Source organism: Chiloscyllium plagiosum, unplaced genomic scaffold, assembly GCF_037043375.1.
Source record: "Chiloscyllium plagiosum isolate Xiang-an unplaced genomic scaffold, Cpla_swu_hap1 HiC_scaffold_2, whole genome shotgun sequence".
Lineage (NCBI taxonomy): Eukaryota > Metazoa > Chordata > Chondrichthyes > Orectolobiformes > Hemiscylliidae > Chiloscyllium > Chiloscyllium plagiosum.
The window spans coordinates 145,962,770-145,988,562 of record NW_028270140.1 but is presented as its reverse complement, the minus strand read 5'-3'; the positions used below and the strand labels follow the sequence as shown (position 1 = coordinate 145,988,562).

At 43.6% G+C, this 25,793-nt stretch overlaps 1 protein-coding gene across 3 annotated transcripts in view; it reads right to left on the bottom strand.

The window, feature by feature from the left end:
* Positions 1-25,793, bottom strand: part of LOC122539550 (putative ATP-dependent RNA helicase DDX60) — a 167,207-nt gene that overhangs the window by 53,277 nt on the left and 88,137 nt on the right. For all 3 annotated transcript variants that reach the window (XM_087974154.1, XM_087974160.1, XM_087974161.1), the window contains 4 exons: positions 21,087-21,202; positions 14,360-14,502; positions 9,158-9,267; positions 7,570-7,674 (listed from right to left, as the gene is read on the bottom strand). In XM_087974154.1, the coding sequence (XP_087830280.1) occupies positions 7,570-7,674; positions 9,158-9,267; positions 14,360-14,502; positions 21,087-21,202 (474 nt within the window). The remainder of the gene's footprint in view (positions 1-7,569; positions 7,675-9,157; positions 9,268-14,359; positions 14,503-21,086; positions 21,203-25,793) is intronic.

Here is a 25,793-nt window from a genome sequence, read left to right as displayed (position 1 = left end):
TGATTTGAGTCTCTCGTGCTCGTCATGAGTTGAATGAAGTGAGGGGGAGGATAAATATCAGTCAGGAAATCAAGCAAATTCAGTAAGCCAGTCACCCACAGCACCCTCAAACAAAACTATGGGGCCAGATATCAACTTCAAGATATCAACTTCAACCTGAGAGAAACCAGGATCAGTTTCTTTTTAACATAGCATCTGCGGACACCAACAATCTGACACTGAATGCCCAATGGACTGGCTCCCCTTCCATTTCTTCAATCTGCACATACGCAACATTTTAAAAATCAATGAAAATTCTACTCTGTTGTTGAGCTATAGGGGGAGGCTGAATATGCCGGGGCTGTTTTCCCTGGAGCATTGGAGGCTGAGGGGTGACTTTATAGAGATTTATAAAATCACGAGGGACATGGATAGTGTAAATAAACAAAGTCTTTTCCCTGGGCTTGGGGAGTCCAGTACGAGAGGGCATAGGTTTAGGCTGAGAGGGGAAGCTTTAAAAAGGAACTAAGGGCAACTTATTCACACAGAATGTAGTGCGTGCATGGAATGAGCTGCCAGAGGAAGTGGTGGAAGCTGGTACAATTACAACATTTAAAAGGCATCTGGATGGGTATATGAATAGGAAGGGTTTAGAGAGATATGGGCCAAATGCTGTTAAATGGGATTAGATTAATTTATGATATCTGGTCAGCATGAATGAGTTGGACTGAAGGGTCTGTTTCCATGCTGTACATCTCCACGGCTCAATGACACTGAAGGAACAGCAAGATATTTCCAAACCAGGATGGTGAGGGGCTTGGAGGGGAACTTGCAAATAGCAGCATTCCCATATATCCACTGCTTTTGTCCTGTGGAATGGAAGTGGCCCTGGACTTGGAAGGTGTTGTCTAAAGATCTTTGGCGAGTGGCTGCAACACATCTTGTAGATAGTACACATGATTGTGACTGACCATTGATGGTGGAGAAAGTGGGTGTGATACCAAACAATTGGCTGCTTTGAACAAGTTTCTTGAGTGTTGTTGGAGTTGCACCCATTTAGGCAAATGACGGGTGTTCCATCATACATCAAGGAAGAAATTACTTTGGATAATGCAGCACTCCCTCAGTTATTGTATTCAAGACTCCATGTTGAGACTGCACACACATGACTGAGTTGATCTTGCAAGGTTTTGAATTTCATAGAATCCCTACAATGTGGAAACAGGTCACTGGTCCATCACCAACACTCTGAAAAGGATTCCACCCAGACCACCCCCCCAGCCTATAACCCCACATTTCCCCTGGCTAATGCACCTAACCTACACTTCCCTGAACACTATAGGCAATTCACCTAACCTGCAATCTTTGGATTGTGGGAAGAAACCCACACAGACGTGGGGAGAATGTGCAAACTCCATGCAAACAGTTACCTGATGGTGGAATCGAACCTGGCCCCCAGGTGCTATGAGGCAGCAATGCTAACTACTGTGCCGGTGAAGTTCATGTTAATGGCCATCAGACAGTTTTCACAATTGGAACAGTGGGGGTGGGAGGGTGATTTGAGAAGAGCAACATTGAATCCAATGGTTGATATCCAAGAGGCAAATATGAAACTACTAGTATTGTGCTGAATGCCCTCTCTCTCTCTCTTTTTCTCTCTCAGCAGTAAATTCTAAGTTTTGGACAATTCTGTGATGCACTGTTTTAAGATAATGTACCTGAACCACAGTAGATTGGTACCCATTTTTCACTTTTCATACCAAAATGTTTTTAAAAGGACTGCTCCAGAAAAACTGAGGATTTAAGTTCGTCACTTTCTGAAAAATCCCTGTGTGAAACGCAGGAACTGTCACACCTATAAGCTGTGAGAAAAACCTCAAAACAGGGAGAGACCAAACCAGAAGAGACAATGAGGGACGGTTCACTATCTCTGCCCTTCTCAGCAGAAAGCCACTTCTTACAGACATAGCTGTTTTACCTGCCAGCAATGCAGAAATACAAGGCCTAAAGAGATAGTTTCAACTCTACCAGAGTTGACTAGTGAGCCCAAGTGCTGTCACGTGTACCAGCCTGCATTCAAATATCAGTGCTCTGTGACAGTGTACCCTAATTAACCCTGTGTAGCAGGATTACAGAAGGAAAACCCTCTTCCACTCTGTGTGCTGCATTTATAGAAGAGCGATCAGGACAAAGAAATTCCAATCAGCTGACAAAACCACGAATGGCAAGGTCAATGCTGCTGAAAACTCTAACTGCAACATCCTTAATGTTCAACTATTCACTGTTCATCAACAATTCAAAATCTGATCTGTATATCTGTTTTTTTTAAAACTTTCATCTTTTTGGACTCGCGTCTTAATTCTAGAGAAACGGGTCTAATTTGTACAATCTTTCCTCATAACTTAACCTCTGAAGTCCAGGTTTCACTTTTGTAAGCTTGCATTGTACTCCCTCCAAGACCAATATGTCGTTCCCAAGGTGTGGTGTCCAGATCTGCGCACAGTACTCCAAGTGGGGTCTAACCAGGGGCTTGTTACTGGTTGGTCTCCCAATGGCTTGCCTGAGTAATCACCTTCACAGGCGTTTTTACGTATTTTGATCGGCTGTAAAGTTGGTTGATCCTTCTCATGGTTGCCCCTGGTAACGGCCTGGTGGAGGAAGCTCAATAAATAGATGAGTGGTTTTAACTATTTTATCGTGGTTTTTTTATCAGCTTGGATTTTATCTGTGTATTGATTTTAACTGCGATGACTGATTTTAGCTAATTCATTCCATTTCCAGAGTATTACTCTTTCCAGGTCGGCTAATATGACCTCGAAGAAATACAAGATGGCTGGTGACCTTATGGTCAATTTTTGTATCTGGAAATAACCCTTGTTGGAAGAATGGCGATTATGCTTAATTCTCCATTTTCCGGTTGGGTGGGAAACATAACCGTCCCGCCTGGTTGCTTTTGGCAGCACCGTGTGCCAAACGTACTTGCTAAACAAGGAAACAGTCATCCGTTGCTATGCAGATGGAAGAGGCCGTGAAGATACTCTCAGTCTGGCTGCCTTCGGGCAGTCACAAGGTAGCCCCGATGATGACCGAGAGAGAATATGAAAAGGAGGAACACCCTGGAGAGATGGCCCCTCCCAGATAGTCTTCTTAACACAAAGATGATTTTTTTAACACTAATTTTAAAGGCCATTTGATTTTAAGACAAACAAAGAGCATAAAAGTGTGGAGGCGTATACTTCTAGTGAGTCATTAATTGTAGAATCAATGCCTGTTAATAGCGGTAAATTAGATATTATTATCGAATACCCTTTAGATAATTTTAGATGTGATTCATGCCTAAATCTTTATAGCATGGTAGGGCAGTTTAGGAAACAATTGAAGAGTTGCAATGGAATTAAATCTGTAAGGGTAAGATGTAGTAAATGCAAATGGGAAGCAGAGTACCATGCAGTGGCATACCATTATTCAAAATGAAATGGTACTAAATATAATAATATAAATGAGACTTTTCAATGTGAAATTTGTCCTCTTAAATTTAGTTCAGCAATAGGCTTGGGGCAGCATGAAAGTCATAACCATTCTGCCTTTAGGAATAATAAGAGAATTCAAAATGCAAAAGTAAATAAGAATGATCATAGTAATCACAATAAAAATCGTAGTAAAAATAAACAAGGAATCTGGACTAAGGAAGAAACAGATAAACTGATAGAACTTGAGAAGAAATTCTCAGGAAGTAAATTTACCAATAAAATGATTGCTGAACAATTAAAGAGTAAAATCCCTAAGCAAATATCTGAGCAGAGAAGGTTGTTAGTAAATCAAAAGAATAAAGGCTATATAGGAAATGAATTAAGTTAGATAAACAAATAAGTAATCAAAAAGTAGTGGAATCAGATATGAGTGATAATGAAGGGGAAATCGAAAATGGTGAAGAAAATAAAAATAGGAAGGCAGAGGAAACATTATATGATAATAGTTATAAGAATAAAGAATCAATTAATGATCTTCCTGATCTAATAGAGGAAAATATTAATAATATTAAACGAAATAGAGCTAGTATAAATAACAGAATAATGGATGAGGTACTCAATAGAATGATGAAAAAGGAAGATAAGAAAAAGAAGCAGAAAATGATAGTTAAAGTAAATAGAAGGCCAATCAAGCAAGGACATAACTCTAGAATAAATAACGCTAGGAAGAGACACATTAAAAAGAAGTGTAAGTACAGAGAGGCTCAAGTTTTACTCAAATTTAAAAGACATTACTTAGCAAGAGAAATAATGGGAGCACCCACAAACCGTAATTGTCCCCTTAAAAAAGAAGAGCTAGAAGTGTTTTTCGCAAAACATTATCAATAGTGAATGATAGGTGCAGCATTAGAAACTTTGCTAAGTACAGAAAGGCAAATCAAGAAGGAACTTCCCTAATCGACCAGTAACTGCAGAGGAGATGAATCAATATATTTTAGCAATGGATCCAAAATCTGCTGCTGGACTGGATGGCATGGGAGTTAAGGATATAATTGCAGTGTTTAATAAAGATAATAACATAATACCCAGAATCTTCTCGATTTGGATAAAAATTAGCAATATTACGGATTGGACCAAAGTTAGTAGGTCTGTGCTCATTCCCAAATCAAATAATAAAGAAGGACTAAAGCACATAGATATTGGCCCCATCCTGCTCAGGATATTTACTAAAATAATGGCCAAATGATTAAGTCAGGTAATAAAATTGAATGAAAGGCAGAAGGAATTCCTGGAAGGAGTGTCCGGCTGTGATCAGAATATTAAAATTTTGAATAATATTACAGGAGCTAAAAGGAAGAAATGTGAGCTGTCTATAATATTCATTCATGTGGCCAAGGCATTTAACTCAATCGGATGCAAGCCTATTGCAAAAGCATTTAAATAGGATATCAGTACCAGTGGAATTTATTAAGTTAATAACTAATTTATATACTAATAATCATACAGTCATCAATGGGTTTAAGTGTAAAACAAATAAGATTGAGATTTTGAAGGGGGTGAAGCAAGATTCCTTGTCGCCGATTCTTTTTAATATAGCACTAGATCCACTAATAAACGCATTAGAAGAGAGTAAGAAAGGGGTGTTTTTAGATCCCAATGACAACAGGAGCCACCTCACTTGCCTTCGCCGATGGTATTGCTCTCGTCAGTAATACATAGGAGGGCATGGCAAATAATTTAAAAATAGTTTTAAAATGTTGTGAGAACACCAGTCTAGATATTAACATAAAGAAAACTAAAGGATTTCACTTCGTCTATACAAATAGGTCGATTATCTATAATAATAAAGAAAATTGTAAATTCAATGGAAATATAATAGAATGCATTGCGCCAGGTCGCATAGAAAAGCATCTGTGAGCAAAAATCAATCTATGGATAGGGGTAGCACCAACGAAATGGCTTGAGACACTTAGGAATTGGATGGAGAATTTAAAGAAATCATATTTAAAGACCATATAGAAAGCCGAATTATTTAAAACATATTTTATTCCAAGAATGAATTACTACCTAATACTGTCCAAGGCCCCTCAAAATTATTTAATGAAATTGGATGCAATGATTAGGGTTTTTATAAAAGATATTTTACATTTGCCGCAATCTATTACTGACGGCACATTATATGCCTGGAATAGAGAGGGGGGGGTGTAAGGATTAATAAATTAGAAACAATGATCCCAGTTGCAATTATCCGAAAATACAAGGCATATGAAAGATCTTCCGATGAAGTTTTAAAAGAATCATTTCGTTTTAGCGAGACTAAGATTTTAAATAAGATAGTAGAATTAAGTAATTTAAAAGTTTTATCGGAGGTTTGGAATCCTTGTTTAAATATTCAATCAGAGAGATCTATCATTTTGTGTAACGCAATAAATGAGGATGATATAAAGGATAATATTAGCAGTGATTATGACAAATGGAGAGAGGTGGCATTTAGGAGCTGGGTAGCAATGCCTTGCCAGGGAACAGGCAGTCAATATTTTAAGGGTGATAAATATTCAAATAATTGGATGAATATATGGACAAAAATGAAAATACCGAAGGTTATTAATACTATCCTTCTCAGAACTAACCTATACCCCATCAAATCCACTCTGTCGTATAGAAGACTTCTCAATAACAAGAATTGTAGAAGATGCAAGCTAACTCTGGGGACAATAGCACATATATCGGGATGGCTGTCAAAACTATGAGGATTAAAATACATTATAGAATAATATAAGTATTAGTAAAATTTGTTAAAAGGAACGGTTGGACCTGTTATATTGAACCTCGCATTAAGGAGAAGGAAGATAAGTTACGGATACCCGATCTAATCATAACAAAAGACACTCAAGTGATGGTAATAGACGTAACAGTTAGATTTGAAAACGACAATAATTCACTAGAGCAGGCATGGGAAGAAAAGACTGCGAAATATCAACATCTAAAGGAAGAAATTGTGGACTTAACAAAAGGAACTAATGCTATGCTTCATTATGGGTGCAAGACGAAAATGATACAGGAAGAATAACAAATTAATGAAATCGCTTGGGATAAAACATTTTAAAACTTTTTCCCAAAAAATGAGCAGTCTGACAATCTCCCTTACGTTGGAACGTCTACGGATTTTTATGGACTCTTAACTGGACTAATTTATGCTCCCTAATGTTTAGATTTATATAAGTATCTTTTTAATATTTTAAATAGATTGTTTAATTTTAATTATTTTAACTATTTTGGATAAGTATATAATTTTAAATTGTTTCAGTAATAAAGTTGATTGGTTTTAAGCACTGTAAGGGTGGAGGGTAGATTGGGTGTTAATATTAAATCTCACCAACTACACAACAAATGATGAGGAGAAAGTGAGGTCTGCAGATGCTGGAGATCAAAGCTGAAAATGTGTTGCTGGAAAAGCGCAGCAGGTCAGGCAGCATCCAGGGAACAGGAGAATCGACGTTTCGGGCATAAGCCCTTCTTCAGGAAGAAGGGCTTATGCCCGAAACGTCGATTCTCCTGTTCCCTGGATGCTGCCTGACCTGCTGCGCTTTTCCAGCAACACATTTTCAGCACACAAATGATGCTGACTAGTGGTTATTAAACTGTAGGTCCTGTAAGTCTGGCTCACTTCCCGTTTGGTGCATCTGCTGTGATGATAGGAACCATTCCCTGCTAAACAACACCTGGCTGTGGTAAAGCTAGATAGGGGTCACCAAAATACGTCAACAAGCGACATTTTAAAACTCGAAAAGAGGCATGAACCATTCATCGAGTGTTCATTATAGCATAACATTTGCATTTTTACTCTCCAGACCTTTAGATATCAAGCCCACCATTTCAACTTGGGGGTAAGTGATTTTTAAAATTCCATCATAGGATTGGTCATCGGTGGCTGTGCCAGTGTTTAATTCCCATCCATAATTTCACAAAAGGAGCAGTTGCGAGTCAACCAGTGAAATAAAGAGGAGCTGCTCCATTCTCCTTCACCCTGGGAGCTAAACAACTTGGGATATTCTATCTGGAACTGTAGCAAATTGAGGAATCTCACCCTGAGTCTGGCCTGAACCATTGTTTTACTTACCTGTGCTCTGGGCCACTCAGGGGACACAAGGACCATGACATCATAGAGTCTGAGAGACTCAGATGGAGTAAGTGCAAGGTCAGATGGAATCCCATAGCTTTCAATCTAAAAGACAAAAAGGCACCTTGGTTATAATTGCCAACAGGCACAATTGGATAAGCAATGTCACCATCTAATAAGGAGAATATAAGAACCAGGAGCAGGAGGAGGCCATTCAGCACCTCGAGACGGCTCTGCCATTTAATACGATCATGGCTGATCGCATCCTAGCCTCAACTCCACTTTCCTGCCCCGCTCTCCATAACCCTTCAACCCTTCACTAGTTAAAAATTGGTCTGTCTCCTCCTTAAATTTATTCAGTGTCCCAGCATCCCTCGCACTCTGGGATAGTGAATTCCACTGATTCCTGAAACTTTGAGAGAAATAATTCTTCCTCATTTTTGTTTTAAATCTGCTGGCTCCTATGTGAACACTGTGGCCTCTCATTTTCCCACATGAGGAGACACCCTCTCTACGTCCACTTTATCAATCCATCTTAGCATCTAATACTCTTCAATTAGACCTCCTCACATTCTTCTAAACTCCAGAGAATGTCGACCTACACTGCTCAATCTCTCCCCATAAGACAGATGTCTCATCGCTGGAATCAGTCTAGCAATCCTCTTAATGTCGTACTCCTTCAGAGAATCAGAGACAGTACAGAAGATGCCTGTCCAATTCCAAACTCACCTCCCTGCTCTTCTCATCAATTAAGTGACTGATAAAGGTAAAATGCCTTCTTAACCATCCTATTAACCTGTCCTGCTACCTTCAGGAATCTGTGGATAATCACCCCAAGACCCCTTGAGCCCAGTAGCTCAGTGGTTAGGACTGCTGCCTCACAGCGCCAGGGACCTGGGTTCGATTCCACCCTCAGACGAATGCCTGTGTGGAGTTTGCACATTCTCCCTGTGTTTGCTTGCGTTTCCTCCCACAGTCCAAAGATGTGCAGGTCAGGTGGATTGGCCATGCTAAATTACCCATAGTGCTCAGGGATGTGTCGGTTAGGTGGATTAGCGATTGGGAATATAGGGGTAGGGGATGGATCTGGGTGGGATGTGCTTTGGAGGGCTGATGCAGACTCATTGGGCTGAATGGACTGTTTCCCCACTGTGGGGATTCTGTGGTCATCCCAGAGTCCTGTCATTGATTGAGTACTCCCTTGTCTTGTTGCTTCTTCCAAGGTGCATCACCTCACACTTTTCAGGATTAAATTCATTCTGCCACTGACCTTCCCATCAGACCAATCTGCTCATGTCTTTACTTCCTTCAGTTAACGATAACCAGCCAATCGTTCACAAACAACAGTGCTCAGAATGAGTGAAAGAGTCTTGCCTCAGTTTGTTTCTCATGCTGCCTAATCAGCTCCCAGTCCATACAGTCGTAATGATCTGCTCTGTGGCATTTCAAACTAAATTGACATTGTCAAACCATTGCAGTGAGATACTAACTCCCATCCTTCTCAGACTACGTGTTTAAGGCCCGTGGATTACTAAAGCGGTATCGCAAAACAACATGTGATTATCAGTCCAGCCAATTTCAAACTTACATGGTTCACTGTTAAAGCAGCACAGGGGTGGTAGGGAATGAACTTGCATTCATTGTTTTCAAAGTCACAGAGAAATTTTTCAAGGTCATTGTATCGCTCCTCATATGTCACTGCAATTGGTTAAAAGACAAAGGAACAAGTCAAAGTTACAGAATAACACTCCTGCTGACATGAAAGAGGAAGAAAATGCCCATTACTTTTTGTTGAGTGCTTTTATGCCCATATCCATCCGTTTAAGTTCAAGACAGATCAGTCATTAAGAGGACAAGGTCAAGAATTGTCTTTGGGTTTGGATTTCTTTATAACACTATCAGAATCAAAACGTGTGGCGCTGGAAAAGCACAGCCGGTCAGGCGGCATCCGATGAGCAGGAGAGTCAATGTTTCGAGCATAAGCTCTTCATCAGGAATATGATGTCACAGAGCTGCTCCTCTTTGGAGATAAATAGTACAGTGTGGGTGGAGTTGGAGGAGAAACAATCTTTCCCCTCTCACCTTAAACCTATGCCCTTCAGTTTTCAATTCCCCATCCCTGGGAATGGGACTATAAGCATTTGTCCAATCTATGCCCCTATGAATTGATATGGATGATAAGTAGGTTCTTGGTGATGTATAGAGACATGAGTTGGCATGGAGGGCATAAGGAGTGCTGAAGTAGAGTTGGCATGGTGTGGGAAAGAGGGATTCCACTTCATGGGGCATTGGCATCAGTTTTGGAACAGAGGGGATCTGTACCGTTGGGACGGTCTCCACCTGAACCGATCAGGTACCAATGTTCTAGCGAAGAGGATAAATAGGGTGGTCAGTAGGACTTTAAACTTCTGAGTTGGGGGGAAGGGAAAGTGAAAGCAACAGGGAGTATGGAGGTAAATGGCAAGATTAGCAGCAGGATAGAATGTTTCCAGGCAGATTTAAAATTGAGGCAGACTCAGAATGCAGTAAAAAGCAAGGAGAACTTAGGACATATGACTTCCAACATCTCTAATGATAAGGAAGTTAGCATTAAGGCACTTTACCTGAATGCTCGTAGCATACATAACAAAGCCGATGAACTAATGGCACAGATAATAGTGAATGATTATGATGTAGTAGGCACCACAGAGACTTGGTTACAGGGGGGTCAGGACTGGCAGTTAAACCTCCATGGTTTTTCAACTTATCGAAAAGACAGAGAGGTGGGCAGAGGGGGTGGGGTTGCCTTGTTAGTTAAGAACAAAATTAAATCTATGGTATTGAATGACATAGCGTCGGATGATGTGGAGTCTGTGTGGGTGGAATTGAGGAACCACAAAGGCAAAAAAAACATAATTGGAGTTGTGTATAGACCTCCTAACAGTGGTCAGGACCAGGGACGCAACATGTACCGGGAAATAGAGAAGGCATGTCAGAAAGGCAAGGTTACATTGATCATGGGAGACTTCAATATGCAGGTGGACTGGGTAAATAATGTTGTTAGTGGATCTAAAGAAAGGGAATTCATGGAATGCTTACAGGATGGCTTTTTGGAACAGCTTGTCATGGAGCCCACAAGAGAGCAGGCTATTCTGGACCTAGTGCTTTGCAATGAACCAGACTCTATAAAAGATCTTAAAGTAAGGGAACCCTTAGGAAGTAGCGACCATAATATGATAGAGTTCAGTCTGGAGTTTGAAAGGGAGAAGGCAAAATCAGATGTAATGGTGTTACAGTTGAATAAAGGCATGTAATGGTGTTACAGTTGAATAAATAATATGAGGGCATGAGAGAGGAACTGACTAAAATAGACTGGAAGCAGAGGCTAACCGGGAAGACAGTAGAGCAAAAATGGCAGGAGTTTGTAGGTATAATTGAGGACACTGTACAGAGGTTCATTCCCAAGAAAAGAAAGATTAACCGGGGAGAGATTAGACAACCTTGGCTGACAAAGGAAGTCAGGAAATGTATTAAAGAAAAAGAGAGATCCTATAAAGTGGCTAAGAACAGTGGGAAATCAGAAGATTGGGAAGGATACAAAAGCAAACAGAGGATAACAAAGAGTGTAATAAGAAAGGAGAGGATCAAATATGAAGGTAGGCTAGCCAGTAATATTAGAAATAATAGTAAAAGTTTCTTTCAGTACATAAGAAACAAACGACAGGCAAAAGTAGACATTGGGCCACTTCAAACTGATGCAGGAAGCCTAGTGATGGGAGATAAGGAAATAGCAGGAGAACTTAACAAGTACTTTGCGTCAGTCTTCACAGTGGAAGACATGAGTAATATCCCAAAAATTAAAGGGTGTCACGGGGCTGAGTTGAGTATGGTTGCCATTACGAAAGAGATAGTGCTAGAAAAGTTAAAAAGTCTTAAAATTGATAAATCTCCTGGCCCCGATGGGATACACCCTAGAGTTCTGAGAGAGGTGGCTGAGGAAATAGCAGAGGCATTGGTTGAGATCTTTCAAGAGTCACTGGAGTCAGGAAAGGTCCCGGATGATTGGAAGATGGCTGTTGTAACCCCCTTGTTCAAGAAAGGATCAAGGCAAAAGATGGAAAATTATAGGCCAATCAGCTTAACCTCGGTTGTTGGTAAAATTCTAGAATCCATCATTAAGGATGAGGTTTCTAAATTCTTGGAAGAGCAGAGTCTGATTAGAACAAGTCAACATGGATTTAGTAAAGGGAGGTCATGCCTGACAAACCTGTTGGAATTTTTTGAAGAGGTAACAAGTAGGTTAGACCAGGGAAACCCAGTGGATGTGGTCTATCTAGACTTTCAAAAGGCCTTTGATAAGGTGCCACACGGGAGGCTGCTGAGCAAGGTGAGGGCCCATGGTGTTCGAGGTGAGCTGCTGGGATGGATTGAGGATTGGCTGTCTAACAGAAGGCAGAGAGTGGGGATAAAAGGTTCTTTTTCAGAATGGCAGCCGGTGACGAGCGGTGTCCCGCAGGGTTCAGTGCTGGGGCCACAGCTGTTCGCATTATATATTAACGATTTGGATGAGGGAACCGGGGGCATTCTCGCGAAGTTTGCCGATGATACGAAGTTAGGTGGACAGGCAGGTAGTACTGAGGAAGTGGGGAGGCTGCAGAAGGATCTTGACAGGTTGGGAGAGTGGTCCAGGAAATGGCTGATGGAATTTAACGTGAGCAAGTGCGAGGTCTTGCACTTTGGCAAAAAGAATAAAAGCATAGACTACTTTCTAAATGGTGAGAAAATTAATAAAGCCAAAGCACAAAAGGATCTGGGAGTGCTAGTCCAGGATTCTCTAAAGGTAAACATGCAGGTTGAGTCCGTGATTAAGAAAGCGAATGCAATGTTGTCTCTTATCTCAAGAGGGTTGGAATATAAAAGCAGAGATGTACTACTAAGACTTTATAAAGCTCTGGTTAGGCCCCATTTGGAGTACTGTGTCCAGTTTTGGTCCCCACACCTCAGGAAGGACATACTGGCACTGGAACGTGTCCAGCGGAGATTCACACGGATGATCCCTGGAATGACAGGTCTAACATATGAGGAACGGCTGAGGATACTGGGATTGTATTCGTTGGAGTTTAGAAGATTAAGGGGAGACTTAATAGAGACGTACAAAATAATACATGGCTTGGAAAAGGTGGATGCTAGGAAATTGTTTCAGTTAAACGAGGAGACTAGGACCCGTGGACACAGCCTTAGAATTAGAGGGGGTCATTTCAGAACAGAAATGCGGAGGCATTTCTTCAGCCAGAGAGTGGTGGGCCTGTGGAATTCATTGCCACGGAGTGCAGTGGAAGCCGGGACGCTAAATGTCTTCAAGGCCGAGATTGATAGATTCTTGTTGTCTCGAGGAATTAAGGGCTACGGGGAGAACGCTGGTAAGTGGAGCTGAAATGCGCATCAGCCATGATTGAATGGCGGAGTGGACTTGATGGGCCGAATGGCCTTACTTCCACTCCTATGTCTTATGGTCTTATGGTGAATGTAAGGAGCCAAGGGTGTGGGCTGGAATGAGGGGTATTAAGGACCATAAGGATTGGGTGAGAGGGGCATGAATTAGTCTGAAAGTTATAAAACGCCATGAGCAGGGCAGGTGGTATAAGAGATGGGAAATGTTATAACAGAGGCCCATCTCAGTACTTAACGCTGCCGACACTCTGCTTCTGGGTTTGGCATGGCCAGCACTAACCAGCATTGTGCCCACACCACCCAGAGCAATGATCACAACCTTTTCCCAATGCAGATCAGGAAATTTCCTGACCGAAACTTCAGTGACAAAAAAAAATCCAGGTCTCATGGAGTCACAACATAGGGTCTTTCCCTTGTGAAGTGGGATTTCCACTCATTATGAACAAAGTGACTGGTTCTGATGCTACGAAGTACGTTCACCACAGTGAAGTGCAAAGTAATGATGGGAAACATATTGACAAATTTGGGGAGGACTATTTTCCCTGAACATCAGAGGCTGAGGGATAACCTGACAGAGGTTCATAAAATCATGAGGGGCATAGTTAGGGTGAATAGCCAAGGTCTTTTCCCCGAGATGGGGGAGTCCAAAACCAGACAGTACAAGTTCCAGGTGAGAGGGGAAAGATTTAAAGGGGACCCAAGGGGCAACGTTTTCACACAGAGGGTGGTGCATGTATGGAATGAGCTGCCAGAAGAAGTGGTGGAGGTTGGTATAATGACACCATTTAAAAGGCATTTGATAAATGGGCTATTGAAAAGAAAAAGAAAAAGAAAACAAAAACAAAAGAAAAACTAAGACACCGTGGTTGACACGGTGGCTAGCACTGCTGCCTCACAGTGCCAGGGACCTGGGTTTGATTACCACCTTGGGTGACTGGCTGTGTGGAATTTGCATGTTCTCCCAGTGTCTGTGTGGGTTTCATCCGGGTGCTCCAGTTTCCTCTAACAATCCAAAGATGGGTATATGAACAGGAAGGGTTTAGAGGGATATGGGCCAAATGCGGGCAAATGGGATTAGATTAACGTGGGATATCTGGTGGGAGTGGCAAAATTGGGCTGAGAGGGGCGTGTTTCTGTGCTCGAGAGTGTGTTGCTCGAGATGAAGGGCTCCGGCCCGAAACGTCGATTCTCCTGCTCCTCGGCTGCTGCCTGACCTGCCGTGCTTTTCCAGCAACACACTCTCGACTCTGATCTCCAGCATCTACAGTCTTCACTTTCTCTGTGTTTCTGTGCTGTACAGCTCTATCCCCTCTGACCCTAAGTTATGCCTTCACTTTGAACACGTCCCTTGTGTCCATACCTAGTCTCACTTTGAAGGACTGTCTCCTTTTGTGAGCTTCAGTCTTTTGTCCTTTTTTGCTTTTCTTATTCATGTTTGTTGAAGCTGGTTTGTCTGAGCTGCTTTCCACCCCTTGCCAGTATGTCTTAACTGACTGCAGCCATCTGTTAATAAAAATCATCGCGTTAGAAAAGCTTTGTAAAATGTTCGTGTCCTTAACATAAAATTAACAGCACTTAGCAGCAGCAGAGTTTAAAGGAACCCGGAAGGCTACAGCTAAGGTGAGACAGTTTGTTTTAAAATTACTTAACGGTAGCGGGCAGCGGTGTTTTTTTTCTCTTCACAGAAAGAGCGGGAGCAGCAGGGGGAAGTGACGAAGACCAGAGGGGCTGCTGGGACCCGGAAGCAGGTATAGCATATGCTTACCTGGGTAGGTTTTTTCCCGATAAAAGCACGCAGGAGAAGAACCCGAGGCACTACAGAGGTAGTGCCTACCACCCGCCCTCCTCCTCTAACCTAAATAATAAGACCCGTTGTGGTAAGGAGGTAAGTGCTGCATTTTGCTTGTTCTATTCTTTAGACCCAGTTTTTTTTAAAAAAAAGGTTACTTTCAGAGGAATGGCAGTGAAGGCAGTGCAATGTTCCTCTTGCAACATGTTTGAGGTGAGGGATGCCACGGACGTCCCTGCTGATTACACTTGCAGGAAGTGCACCCATCTCCAGCTCCTCCAAGACCGTGTTAGGGAACTGGAGCTGGAGTTGGATGAACTTAGGATCATTCGGGAGGCAGAGGGGGTCATAGATCGGAGCTTTAGGGAAGTAGTAACTCCAAAGATTGCAGATAGATGGGTGACAGTGAGGGGGACTGGGAGGAAGCAGCCAGTGCAGGGACCCCCTGCGGCTGTTCCCCTCAAGAACAAGTATACCGTTTTGGATACTTGTGGGGGGGGGGGGAAACGACTTACCAGGGGTAAGTAATGGGGCCCAGGCCTCTGGCACGGAGCCTGTCCCCGTAGCTCAGAAGGGAAGGGTGGAGAAGAGCAGAGCAATAGTAATTGGGGACTCGATAGTTCGGGGCACAGATAGGAGGTTTTGTGGGGGCGAGAGAGACTCACGTTTGGTATGTTGACCCCCAGGTGCAAGGGTACGTGACGTCTCTGATCGTGTTTTCTGGGTCCTTAAGGGGGAGGGGGAGCAGCCCGAAGTCGTGGTCCACATTGGCACCAACGACATAGGTAGGAGGAGGGCTGAGGATGTTAGACAGGCTTTCAGGGAGCTAGGTTGGAAGCTCAGAGTTAGAACGAACAGAGTTGTTGTCGCTGGTTTGTTACCCGTGCCACGTGATAGAGAGTCGAGGAATAGGGAGAGAGAACAGTTAAATGCGTGGCTACAGGGATGGTGCAGGAGGGAGGGATTCCGGTATCTGGATAACTGGGGTTCTTTCTGGGGAAGGTGTGACTTCTATAAACAGGATGGTCTACACCTGAACCTGAGGGGCACCAGTATCCTTGGGGGGAGGTTTGCTGGTACTCTTGGGGGGGGTTTAAACTAACTCTGCAGGGGCATGGGAACCGAGACTGTAGCTTTAGGGTGCAGGATGTGGAGTTTAGGGAGATTAGGAACATGGCATCAATCTCAAAGGAGGGTGCCTGTAAACAGGAAAGTGGCTTGAAGTGTATATACTTCAATGCAAGAAGTATACGAAATAAGGTAGGTGAACTTGCAGCGTGGGTTGGTACCTGGGACTTCGATGTTGTGGCTATTACGGAGACATGGGTAGAACAGGGACAGGATTGGCTGTTGCAGGTTCCAGGGTTTAAATGTTTTAGTAGGGTCAGAGGTGGGGGTAAAAGAGGGGGAAGGGTGGCATTGCTGGTCAAAGATCGTATTACAGCGGTGGAAAGGACGATGGATGAAGACTCGCCATCTGAGGTAGTTTGGGCTGAGGTTAGGAATAGGAAAGGTGAGGTCACTCTGTTAGGAGTTTTTTTACAGGCCTCCTAATAGTCCTAGAAATGTAGAAGAAAGGATTGCGAGGATGATTCAGGAGAAGAGTGAAAGTAATAGGGTGGTTGTTATGGGAGACTTTAACTTTCCTGATATTGATTGGGAAAGCTATAGCTCTAGTTCGTTAGATGGGTCGGTGTTTGTCCAATGTGTGCAGGAGGGTTTCCTGACACAATATGTAGATAGGCCAACAAGAGGTGAGGCCATACTGGATTTGGCTCTGGGTAACAAACCAGGCCAGGTGTTAGAATTAGAGGTAGGTGAGCACTTTGGGGACAGTGACCACAATTCGGTGACTTTTACTCTAGTGATGGAGAGGGATAAGTGTGCACTACAGGGCAAGAGTTATAGCTGGGGGCAGGGAAATGATGATGCGGTGAGGCATGACTTAGGATGTGTGGCTTGGAAAAGTAGACTTCAAGGCAAGGGCGTAATTGATATGTGGAGCTTGTTCAAGGAGCAACTGTTGAGTGTCCTTGATAAGTATGTACCTGTCAGGCAGGGAGGAAAGGGTCGTGTGAGGGAGCCGTGGTTTAATAAGGAATTGCAATCCCTTGTTAAATGGAAGAGGGCGGCCTATGTAAAGATGAGACGTGAAGGTTCAATTGGGGCGAATCAGAGTTATAAGGTAGCCAGGAAGGACCTGAAGAGAGAGCTAAGAGCAGCAAGGAGAGGACATGAAAGGTCCTTAGTCGGTAGGATTAGGGAAAACCCTAAGGCTTTCTATAGGTATGTTAGGAATAAAAGAATGACTAGGGTAGGAATAGGTCCAGTCAAGGATAGTAGTGGGAAGTTGCGTGTGGAGGCTGAAGAGATTGGGGAGACACTGAATGAATACTTTTCGTCAGTATTCACTCAGGAACAGGACATTATTGCCAATGTGAATACTGAGTCACAATTAAGTAGAATGAATGGCTTTGAGGTATGTAGGGAAGAGGTGTTGGAAATTCTGGAAAGGGTGAAAATAGATAAGTCCCCTGGGCCTGATGGCATTTATCCTAGGATTCTCTGGGAAGCAAGGGAGGAGATTGCAGAGCCATTAGCATTGATTTTTATGTCCTCGTTGTCTAAAGGAGTAGTGCCAGAAGACTGGAGGCTAGCAAATGTGGTTCCCTTGTTCAAGAAGGGGAGTAGGGATAACCCTAGTAACTATAGGCCGGTGAGTCTCACTTCTGTTGTGGGCAAAGTCTGAGAGAGAATTGTAAGGGATAGGATTTATGAACATCTGGATAGGAATAATGTGATCAAGGATAGTCAGCATGGTTTTGTGAAGGGCAGGTCGTGCCTCACAAACCTTATTGAATTCTTTGAGAAGGTGACTAAGGAGGTGGACAAGGGGAAAGTGGTAGATGTGGTGTATATGGATTTTAGTAAGGCGTTTGATAAGGTTCCCCATGGTAGGCTACTTCAAAAAATACGGAGGTATGGCATTGAGGGTGAGTTGGAGGTTTGGATTAGGAATTGGCTGACTGGAAGAAGACAGAGGGTAGTAGTTGAAGGTAAAGATTCATCTTGGAGTGCCGTTACTAGCGGTGTTCCGTAAGGGTCTGTTTTGGGACCATTGCTGTTTGTCATTTTTATAAATGACCTGGAGGAGGGGCTAGAAGGTTGGGTGAGCAAGTTTGCGGATGATGGAGTTGTTGACAGTGAGGAAGGATGTGTCAGGTTACAGCGGGATATAGATAAGCTGCAGAACTGGGCAGAAAAGTGGCAAATGGAGTTCAATGTAGATAAGTGTGAGGTGATTCACTTTGGTAAGAGTAACAAAAAGATGGGGTACTGGGCTAATGGTCGGATACTTGGTAGTGTGGATGAGCAGAGGGATCTTGGTGTCCATGTACACAGATCTTTGAAAGTTGCCACCCAGGTAAATAGTGCGGTGAAGAAGGCATATGGCGTACTGGCTTTTATTGGTAGAGGAATTGAGTTCCAGAGTCCTGAGGTCATGTTGCAGTTGTATAAGACTCTGGTGTGGCCGCATCTGGAGTATTGTGTGCCATACTATAGGAAGAATGTGGAGGCACTGGAACGGGTGCAAAGGAGGTTTACCAGGATGTTGCCTGGTATGGTAGGAAGATCGTATGAGGAAAGGCTGAGGCACTTGGGGCTGTTTTCATTGGAGAAAAGAAGGTTTAGGGGTGACTTGATAGAGGTGTACAAGATGATTAGGGGTTTAGATAGGGTTGACCATGAGAACCTTTTTCCACGTATGGAGTCAGCTATTACGAGGGGGCATAGCTTTAAATTAAGGGATGGTCGGTATAGGACAGATGTTAGGGGTAGGTTCTTTACTCAGCGAGTCGTGAGTTCATGGAATGCCCTGCCAGTAGCAGTGGTGGACTTTCCCTCTTTATGGGCATTTAAGCGGGCATTGGATAGGCATATGGAGGATAGTGGGCTAGTGTAGGTTAGGTGGGCTTGGATCGGCGCTACATCGAGGGCCAAAGGGAGTGTACTGCGCTGTATTCTTCTATGTTCTATGTTCACTAAGCCAGGCCATTCGACGCCAATGTCGCAACATTTCACCTACTTCTCTAATCAATCTCTTCAGTGATGTCATTCCACATTTCTGGAGCAGATACACCTTGAACACAGGCCTCCCAATCCAGAATAAGGGACATTACCACTGCACCTCAAGAAGGCCCACTGTTGTACTTTGGTGCTTAGCTTCACATGACCCTTCTCACACCTTTGACCCTGTCAGCATCACATCCTCCAACATTCTGCCCCATCTTTATCTGGCTTCTTTCTTTACTGTAGATTCCCTACTGAATGGAAACAGGCCCTTCGGGCTAGCAAGTTCACAACGACCCTCCGAACAGTAACCCACCCAGACCCATTCCCCTACCCTATATTTATCCCTGACCTAACCACTATGGGACAATTTAGCATGGCCAATTCACCTTACCGGCACATCTTTGGACTGTGGGAGGAAACAGGAGCACCCAGAGGAAACCCACGCAGACACGGGGAGAACGTGCAAACTCCACACAGACAGTGCCCGAGGCTGGTATCAAACCCAGGTCCCTGGCGCTGTGAGGCAGCAGTGCTAACCACTTAGCCACCGTGCCACCTACAGTGTCTTAGTTTTTCTTTTGTTTTTGCTTTTCTTTTTCTTTTCAATAGTCCACTTATCAAATCACCCTTTTAACAAGGTAAACAATTAGTGGGAGGAGGGGGAAGGAGGGGAGGTTCAAATTAAAATGAAGCTGGAGTGGGAGACAATGCACTCCAGCCCCCACGGGGCCCATCTGTCTCTAAATACCCCGAAAGGTGTTGCTGGAATCCCATGCTCCTTCTCCAAGGATACCCGGGTGCAAGCATAGCAACAGAGATGGAGGCAGCTGAGTGGTTAGCCCTGCTGCCTCACAGCGCCAGGGATCCGGGTTCGATTCTAGCCTCGGGCAACTGTCTGTGTAGAGTTTGCACATTCTCCTCTTGTCTGCATGGGTTTCCTCCCACAGGCCAAAGATCTGCAAGTTAGATGAATTGGCCAGGTTAAATTACCCATAGTGCTCAGGGATGTGTGGGTTAGATGCATTAGTCAGGGGAAATGCAGGATAATATGGTAGGGGAATGAGTCTGGGTCTAGTCTTCGGGGGTTGGTGTGGACGTGTTGGGCCAAAGGGCCTGTTTCCACACTGTAGGGATTCTATGATTACTTCAGATCCTATCGACTCACAGTGTACAAAGATTTCTCATCATTATATCACCATTTCTCCTTTGTTGAGAGCTGACCTTATAGAGGTTTATAAAATAATGAGGGGAATAGATAGGATTAATGGTCATTGTCTTTTCCCTAGGATGGGGGATTTCAAGACTGGGGGCACATTTTAAAGGTGAGAGGGGAGAAGTTTAGAAAAAACATGAGGAGCACATTTTTAACACAGAAGCCAGTTTGTGTGTGGAATGAAGTTCCTGAGGAAGTGGTGGATGTCGGTACAATTATAATGTTTAAAACACAGCTGGATAGGTAAATGAATAGGAGAAGTTTGGAGTGAAATGGGCCAGGAATAGGCAGATGGGACTAGTTTAGTTTGGGATTATGCTCGGCATGGACTGGTTAGACCGAGCTGTATGACTCTATGACTCTATGGTTGTCAATCCTTCCACGTAGAGGAACAACTCTTTCTTTCCATGCTTCATTTTCACATTCCTGGCCTGGGTTCTGGAGGAGGTCATGGCAAGCTGCCTTCAGGGTCATAGGGTGGAGGAACCAGTGTTGGACTGGAGTGGACAAAGTTAAAAATCACACAACACCAGGTTATAGTCCAACGGGTTTATTTGGAAGCACTAGCCTTTTGAGAGCTGTTCCTTCATCAGGTAGCTGTCATCAGGTCACACCTACCTGATGAAGGAGCAGCGCTCCGAAAGCTAGTGCTTCCAAATAAATCTGTGGGACTGTAACCTGGTGTTGTGTGATTGTTAGCTTCAGTATCATAGAATGATCCAGCACAGTTGAAGACCTTTTGGCTCATTCAGTCTGTGCCGGATCTGTGAAAGGACTATCCAATCATTCCCGCTCTCCTGCCTTTCTCCAATCCTGCTTTAGATCTGATTGATTGATCGAATATTTTTCCAGTATCCTTTCAGCCAAGAATTCCAGATCACTGCAGGGCTGGGCACACTGGTGAAACCTGGGTAGTGAGGGCTTAATCCCTACTATGCAGATATGAAATGAGACATGAAATGGGGTAGCTAACTCTAGATGATAATGTAAAATGGTTTGTCGCGAAATTACTCAGTCAAATCTTCTGGATTGCTGATAGTTGCCGACAAAGCCAGAAAAGGACAACGGATCAAGGCCAAAAGATGTTCCCAGACTTCAGCACCAATCTCTCCACCCAAACAGTGAACCTGTAACACAAAAGTTTTCACATTTTCACATCACACAGTCAATGGTGAGGAAGCAACAAGAAAGATTCATGGATAATCTTGCGTAAGACTGTTAAGAAATACACAACTAAGGTTTTTCTTCTATTTATCCATTTGTAATATATAATTGTGGGCGGCACGGTGGCCCAGTGGTTAGCACTGCTGCCTCACAGCGCCTGAGACCTGGGTTCATTTCCCGCCTCAGGCGACTGACTGTGTGGAGTTTGCACGTTCTCCCCGTGTCTGCGTGGGTTTCCTCCGGGTGCTCCGGTTTCCTCCCACAGTCCAAAGATGTGCATGTCAGGTGAATTGGCCATACTAAATTGCCCGTAGTGTTAGGTAAGGGGTAAATGTAGGGGTATGGGTGGGTTGCGCTTCGGCGGGTTGGTGTGGACTTGTTGGGCCGAAGGGCCTGTTTCCACACTGTAATGTAATCTAATCTAAAAAAAAATCTAATCTAATCTAATTAATGACTTGGACGAAAATGTCTGACTAGTAAGACGACACTAAAATTGGTAGAGTTAAGGTGAGTGAAGAAGGTTGTCAAAGGATGTCAGTTGGAGAAATGGCAGATGGAGTTTAATCCAGATGCATTTTGGGAGGTTAAATGCAAGAAGGAAGTCTACAGTAAATGACAATATTCTCTGGGGCATTCATATACAGAGGATCATTGGGTGTAAGCCTATAACTCCTTGAAAGTGGCAACACAAGTGGATGAGGTGGTTAAAAAAGAAGTGTACAGCAAGTCATGTTGGCAAGTCATGTAGCAGCTGTACGAAATTATAGTCAGACCACACTTGGAGTACTGTGCGTGGTCCTGATCGCTGTGGCGAACGTAAAGGCTTTGGAGGTGGTGTCGGAGAAGGTGTAAAAGAGCTTTACCAGGATGTTGCCTGGATTGGAGCATATTAGCTACAAGGAAAGGTTGGACAAACCTGGATTGTTTTCAGTAAAGCTACAGCGACTGAGGGGGTGACCTGATAGAAGCACATAAAATTATGAGAGACATGGATGGGGTAGATAATCAAATACTTGGGGGCATAGGTTTAAGATGAGAGGGGAAAAGTGTAAGTTAAAAAAAGCAAAGAAAGTTTTCTACACAGAGGGTGGTAGGTGCCTGGAACACATTGGGAGAAAGTGAGGACTGCAGATGCTGGAGATCAGAGTTGAAAAATGTGGTGCTGGAAAAACACAGCTGGCCAGGCAGCATCCGAGGAGTAGGAGAATTGACGTTTCAGGCATAAGCCCTTCTTCAGGAATGCACATTGCCAGGGGAGGTAGTAGAAGCAGATAAAATAGCAACATGTAAGAGACATTTAGACAAACACATATACAGATAGAGAATAGAGGAATATAGACCAGGAGCAGGTAGATGGGGTTAGTTTAGATACATGGCTGGCACAGATATAGTGGACCGAACAGCCTATCCCTGTGTTGTCCTGTTCGATGTTTTATGTTATATATTAAGGCATCCCCAGCAAAACCAGCATTTATTACCCATGCCTAGTTGCCCTTGAGGGGGCGATGGTGAGCTGCCTGATTGGTCTGTTGCAGTCCATGTCATATAGGTTAAGCCACAATAAATTTGAGGAAGGAACTCCCAGTGATGTGTGAACATGTTTATGGGGAGGTAATGGCCTAATGGCATTATTGCTGGACTACTAATCCAGAGATCCTGGTAATATTCCTGGGATTCGGGTTTGAATCCTGCCATAGAAGATGGTAGAATTTGAATTCAGTTAAAGTCTGGAATTAAGAAGCTAATGATAACCAGGAAACGATTGCTAGGGGAAAAACCCATCTGGTTTGCTAAGGTCCTTTAGGGAAGGAAAATGCCATCCTTACCCAGTCTGGCTTAGATGTGAATCCAGACCCACAACAATGTAGTTGGTTCTTAACTGCTCTCTGCGTAATAAATGCTGGCCCAACCAGTGATGTCCACATCCCATGAATGAATTTTTAAAAATCTATTGGATGTTGATAGGTATGTGTAAATAACCTTTTTGATCAGAAACTATTATGTAGAAATAAGTAATTAGCACCTTATTATTGGCAGAAATAATACAATTTTTTAAAAAAATATAAAGTTAAAGCTGTATGGCACCTTTTGATGGGTACATCTCCCAGGCATGAATGAATACATGTTTAAACTGGTCTAAAGAGGAACTAAAGGTTAAAGGTCACTCTTTCAGAAGGATTATGAGAAAGAGCAGCAGTTACTTCTTTTTACAGAGATTTGTGACAGTGTGAAGGTAGCTTCCAGAATTAATGACTGAGGCAGAAACTGTAGCAAGAGAGTCAGGATTAGTTGGGAGAGATGGATGGAGCACTGAAGGTTGACCATGTGCAGGAATGGGGTTGGTAAATGGGGATTGGACCACCTGTAATCACCAACAAAACTGAGCTGTCTCTACAACATCTAGCAGGGTTTCAACTAAATGACTAGCAAGAGCAGGAATCCTGCCACATTTGACCCTCCCTCCCCTCGGGACATCAGTTGCTGCAATAACATCTCAGCTGAACAGAGCAAACTGAGCAGAGATCAGGAATCTCAAACAAAACTACTGTTACACACAACCAGAGCCTGACTGTTAGGAAAACTAGGAGTTACCTTCAATGGAGAAGACCAAATGAGCTGGAGCTATTTTCTCCAGTCAGGACCAGGATAAGGGTGACCCGATGTAGATTTTGAAAACTATGAAAGGGTTTTGATGCGGAGATGCCGGTGTTGGACCGGGGTGGACAAAGTTAAACATCACACAACACCAGGTTATAGTCCAACAGGTTTAATTGGAAGCACTAGCTTTCGGAGCGCTGCTCCTCCATCGGGTGGTTGTGGAGTTGTAGGTGACAGCGGAATATGGAAAGATAGTAGGCTACTGCAAAAAATACGGAGGTATGGCATTGAGGGTGAGTTGGAGGTTTGGATTAGGAATTGGCTGGCTGGAAGAAGACAGAGGGTAGTAGTTGATGGTAAAGGTTCATCTTGGAGTGCAGTTACTCGCGGTGTTCCGCAAGGATCTGTTTTGGGACCATTGCTGTTTGTCATTTTTATAAATGACCTGGAGGAGGGGCTAGAAGGTTGGGTGAGCAAGTTTGCGGATGATATGAAAGTCGGTGGAGTTGTTGACAGTGAGGAAGGATGTGGCAGGTTACAGCAGGATATAGATAAGTTGCAGAACTGGGCAGAAAGGTGGCAAATGGAGTTCAATGTAGGTAAGTGTGAGGTGATTCACTTTGGTAAGAGTAACAAAAAGACGGGGTACTGGGCTAACGGTCGGATACTTGGTAGTGTGGATGAGCAGAGGGATCTTGGTGTCCATGTACACAGATCTTTGAAAGTTGCCACCCAGGTAAATAGTGCTGTGAAGAAGGCATATGGCGTACTGGCTTTTATTGGTAGAGGAATTGAGTTCCGGAGTCCTGAGGTCATGTTGTAGTTGTATAAGACTCTGGTGCGGCCGCATCTGGTGTATTGTGTGCAGTTTTGGTCGCCATACTATAGGAAGGATGTGGAGGCACTGGAACGGGTGCAAAGGAGGTTTACCAGGATGTTGCCTGGTATGGTAGGAAGATTGTATGAGGAAAGGCTGAGGCACTTGGGGCTGTTTTCATTGGAGAAAAGAAGGTTTAGCGGTGACTTGATAGAGATGTGCAAGATGATTAGGGGTTTAGATAGGGTTGACAGTGAGAATCTTTTTCCACGTATGGAGTCAGCTATTACGAGGGGGCATAGCTTTAAATTAAGGGGGGGTAGGTATAGGACAGATGTTAGGGGTAGGTTCTTTACTCAGCGAGTCGTGAGTTCATGGAATGCCCTGCCAGTAGCAGTGGTGGACTCTCCCTCTTTATGGGCATTTAAACGGGCATTGGATAGGCATATGGAGGATAGTGGGCTAGTGTAGGTTAGGTGGGCTTGGATCGGCGCAACATCGAGGGCCGAAGGGCCTGTACTGCGTTGTATTCTTCTATGTTCTATTCTATGTTCTATAAATATAAGATAATGACTAACAAACCCCGTAGAGAATTCGGGAGACGCATCTTCACCCAAAGAGTGGTTAGAATATGATGCAGGAGCAGAAGTAGGCCATTCAGCCCATCCAGTCATCTCCATTGTTCAATGTAGACCTTGTCAACGCAGGGAGTAGTTGGATGAATTAACAGATGCAGTTTAGGGGAAGCTAAGCACAGAAAGGGGAAAGGATACATGGATGAAGTTAGAAGATGAATAGTGGGGTGGGAGAGGGGGAGAAGGGGGAGGAGGGTGAGCCTGATGCTATCCTTTAATACCAGCATGGACCGTTTAGACCAAACGGCTTGTTACTGTGCTGTGAATTCTTTGCAAACTTGATTCAGTGGATCCACACAGCTGTTCTTATTCTGGAAATTCACTGGTAAATGTAGGCCAGTACCTACTCAAACCACAGGATAGGAGGTGGCATTTTACCGGCAACAACAAATTAAGAGGCTGCCACTAGGACCTGTGTCCATCTGAGGAGGGTACCAGCACCACTGAACACTGCCAGCTCCGTCAGAGGCTGTTGCTACATAGGAAGCCATAACAGAGCCTTCA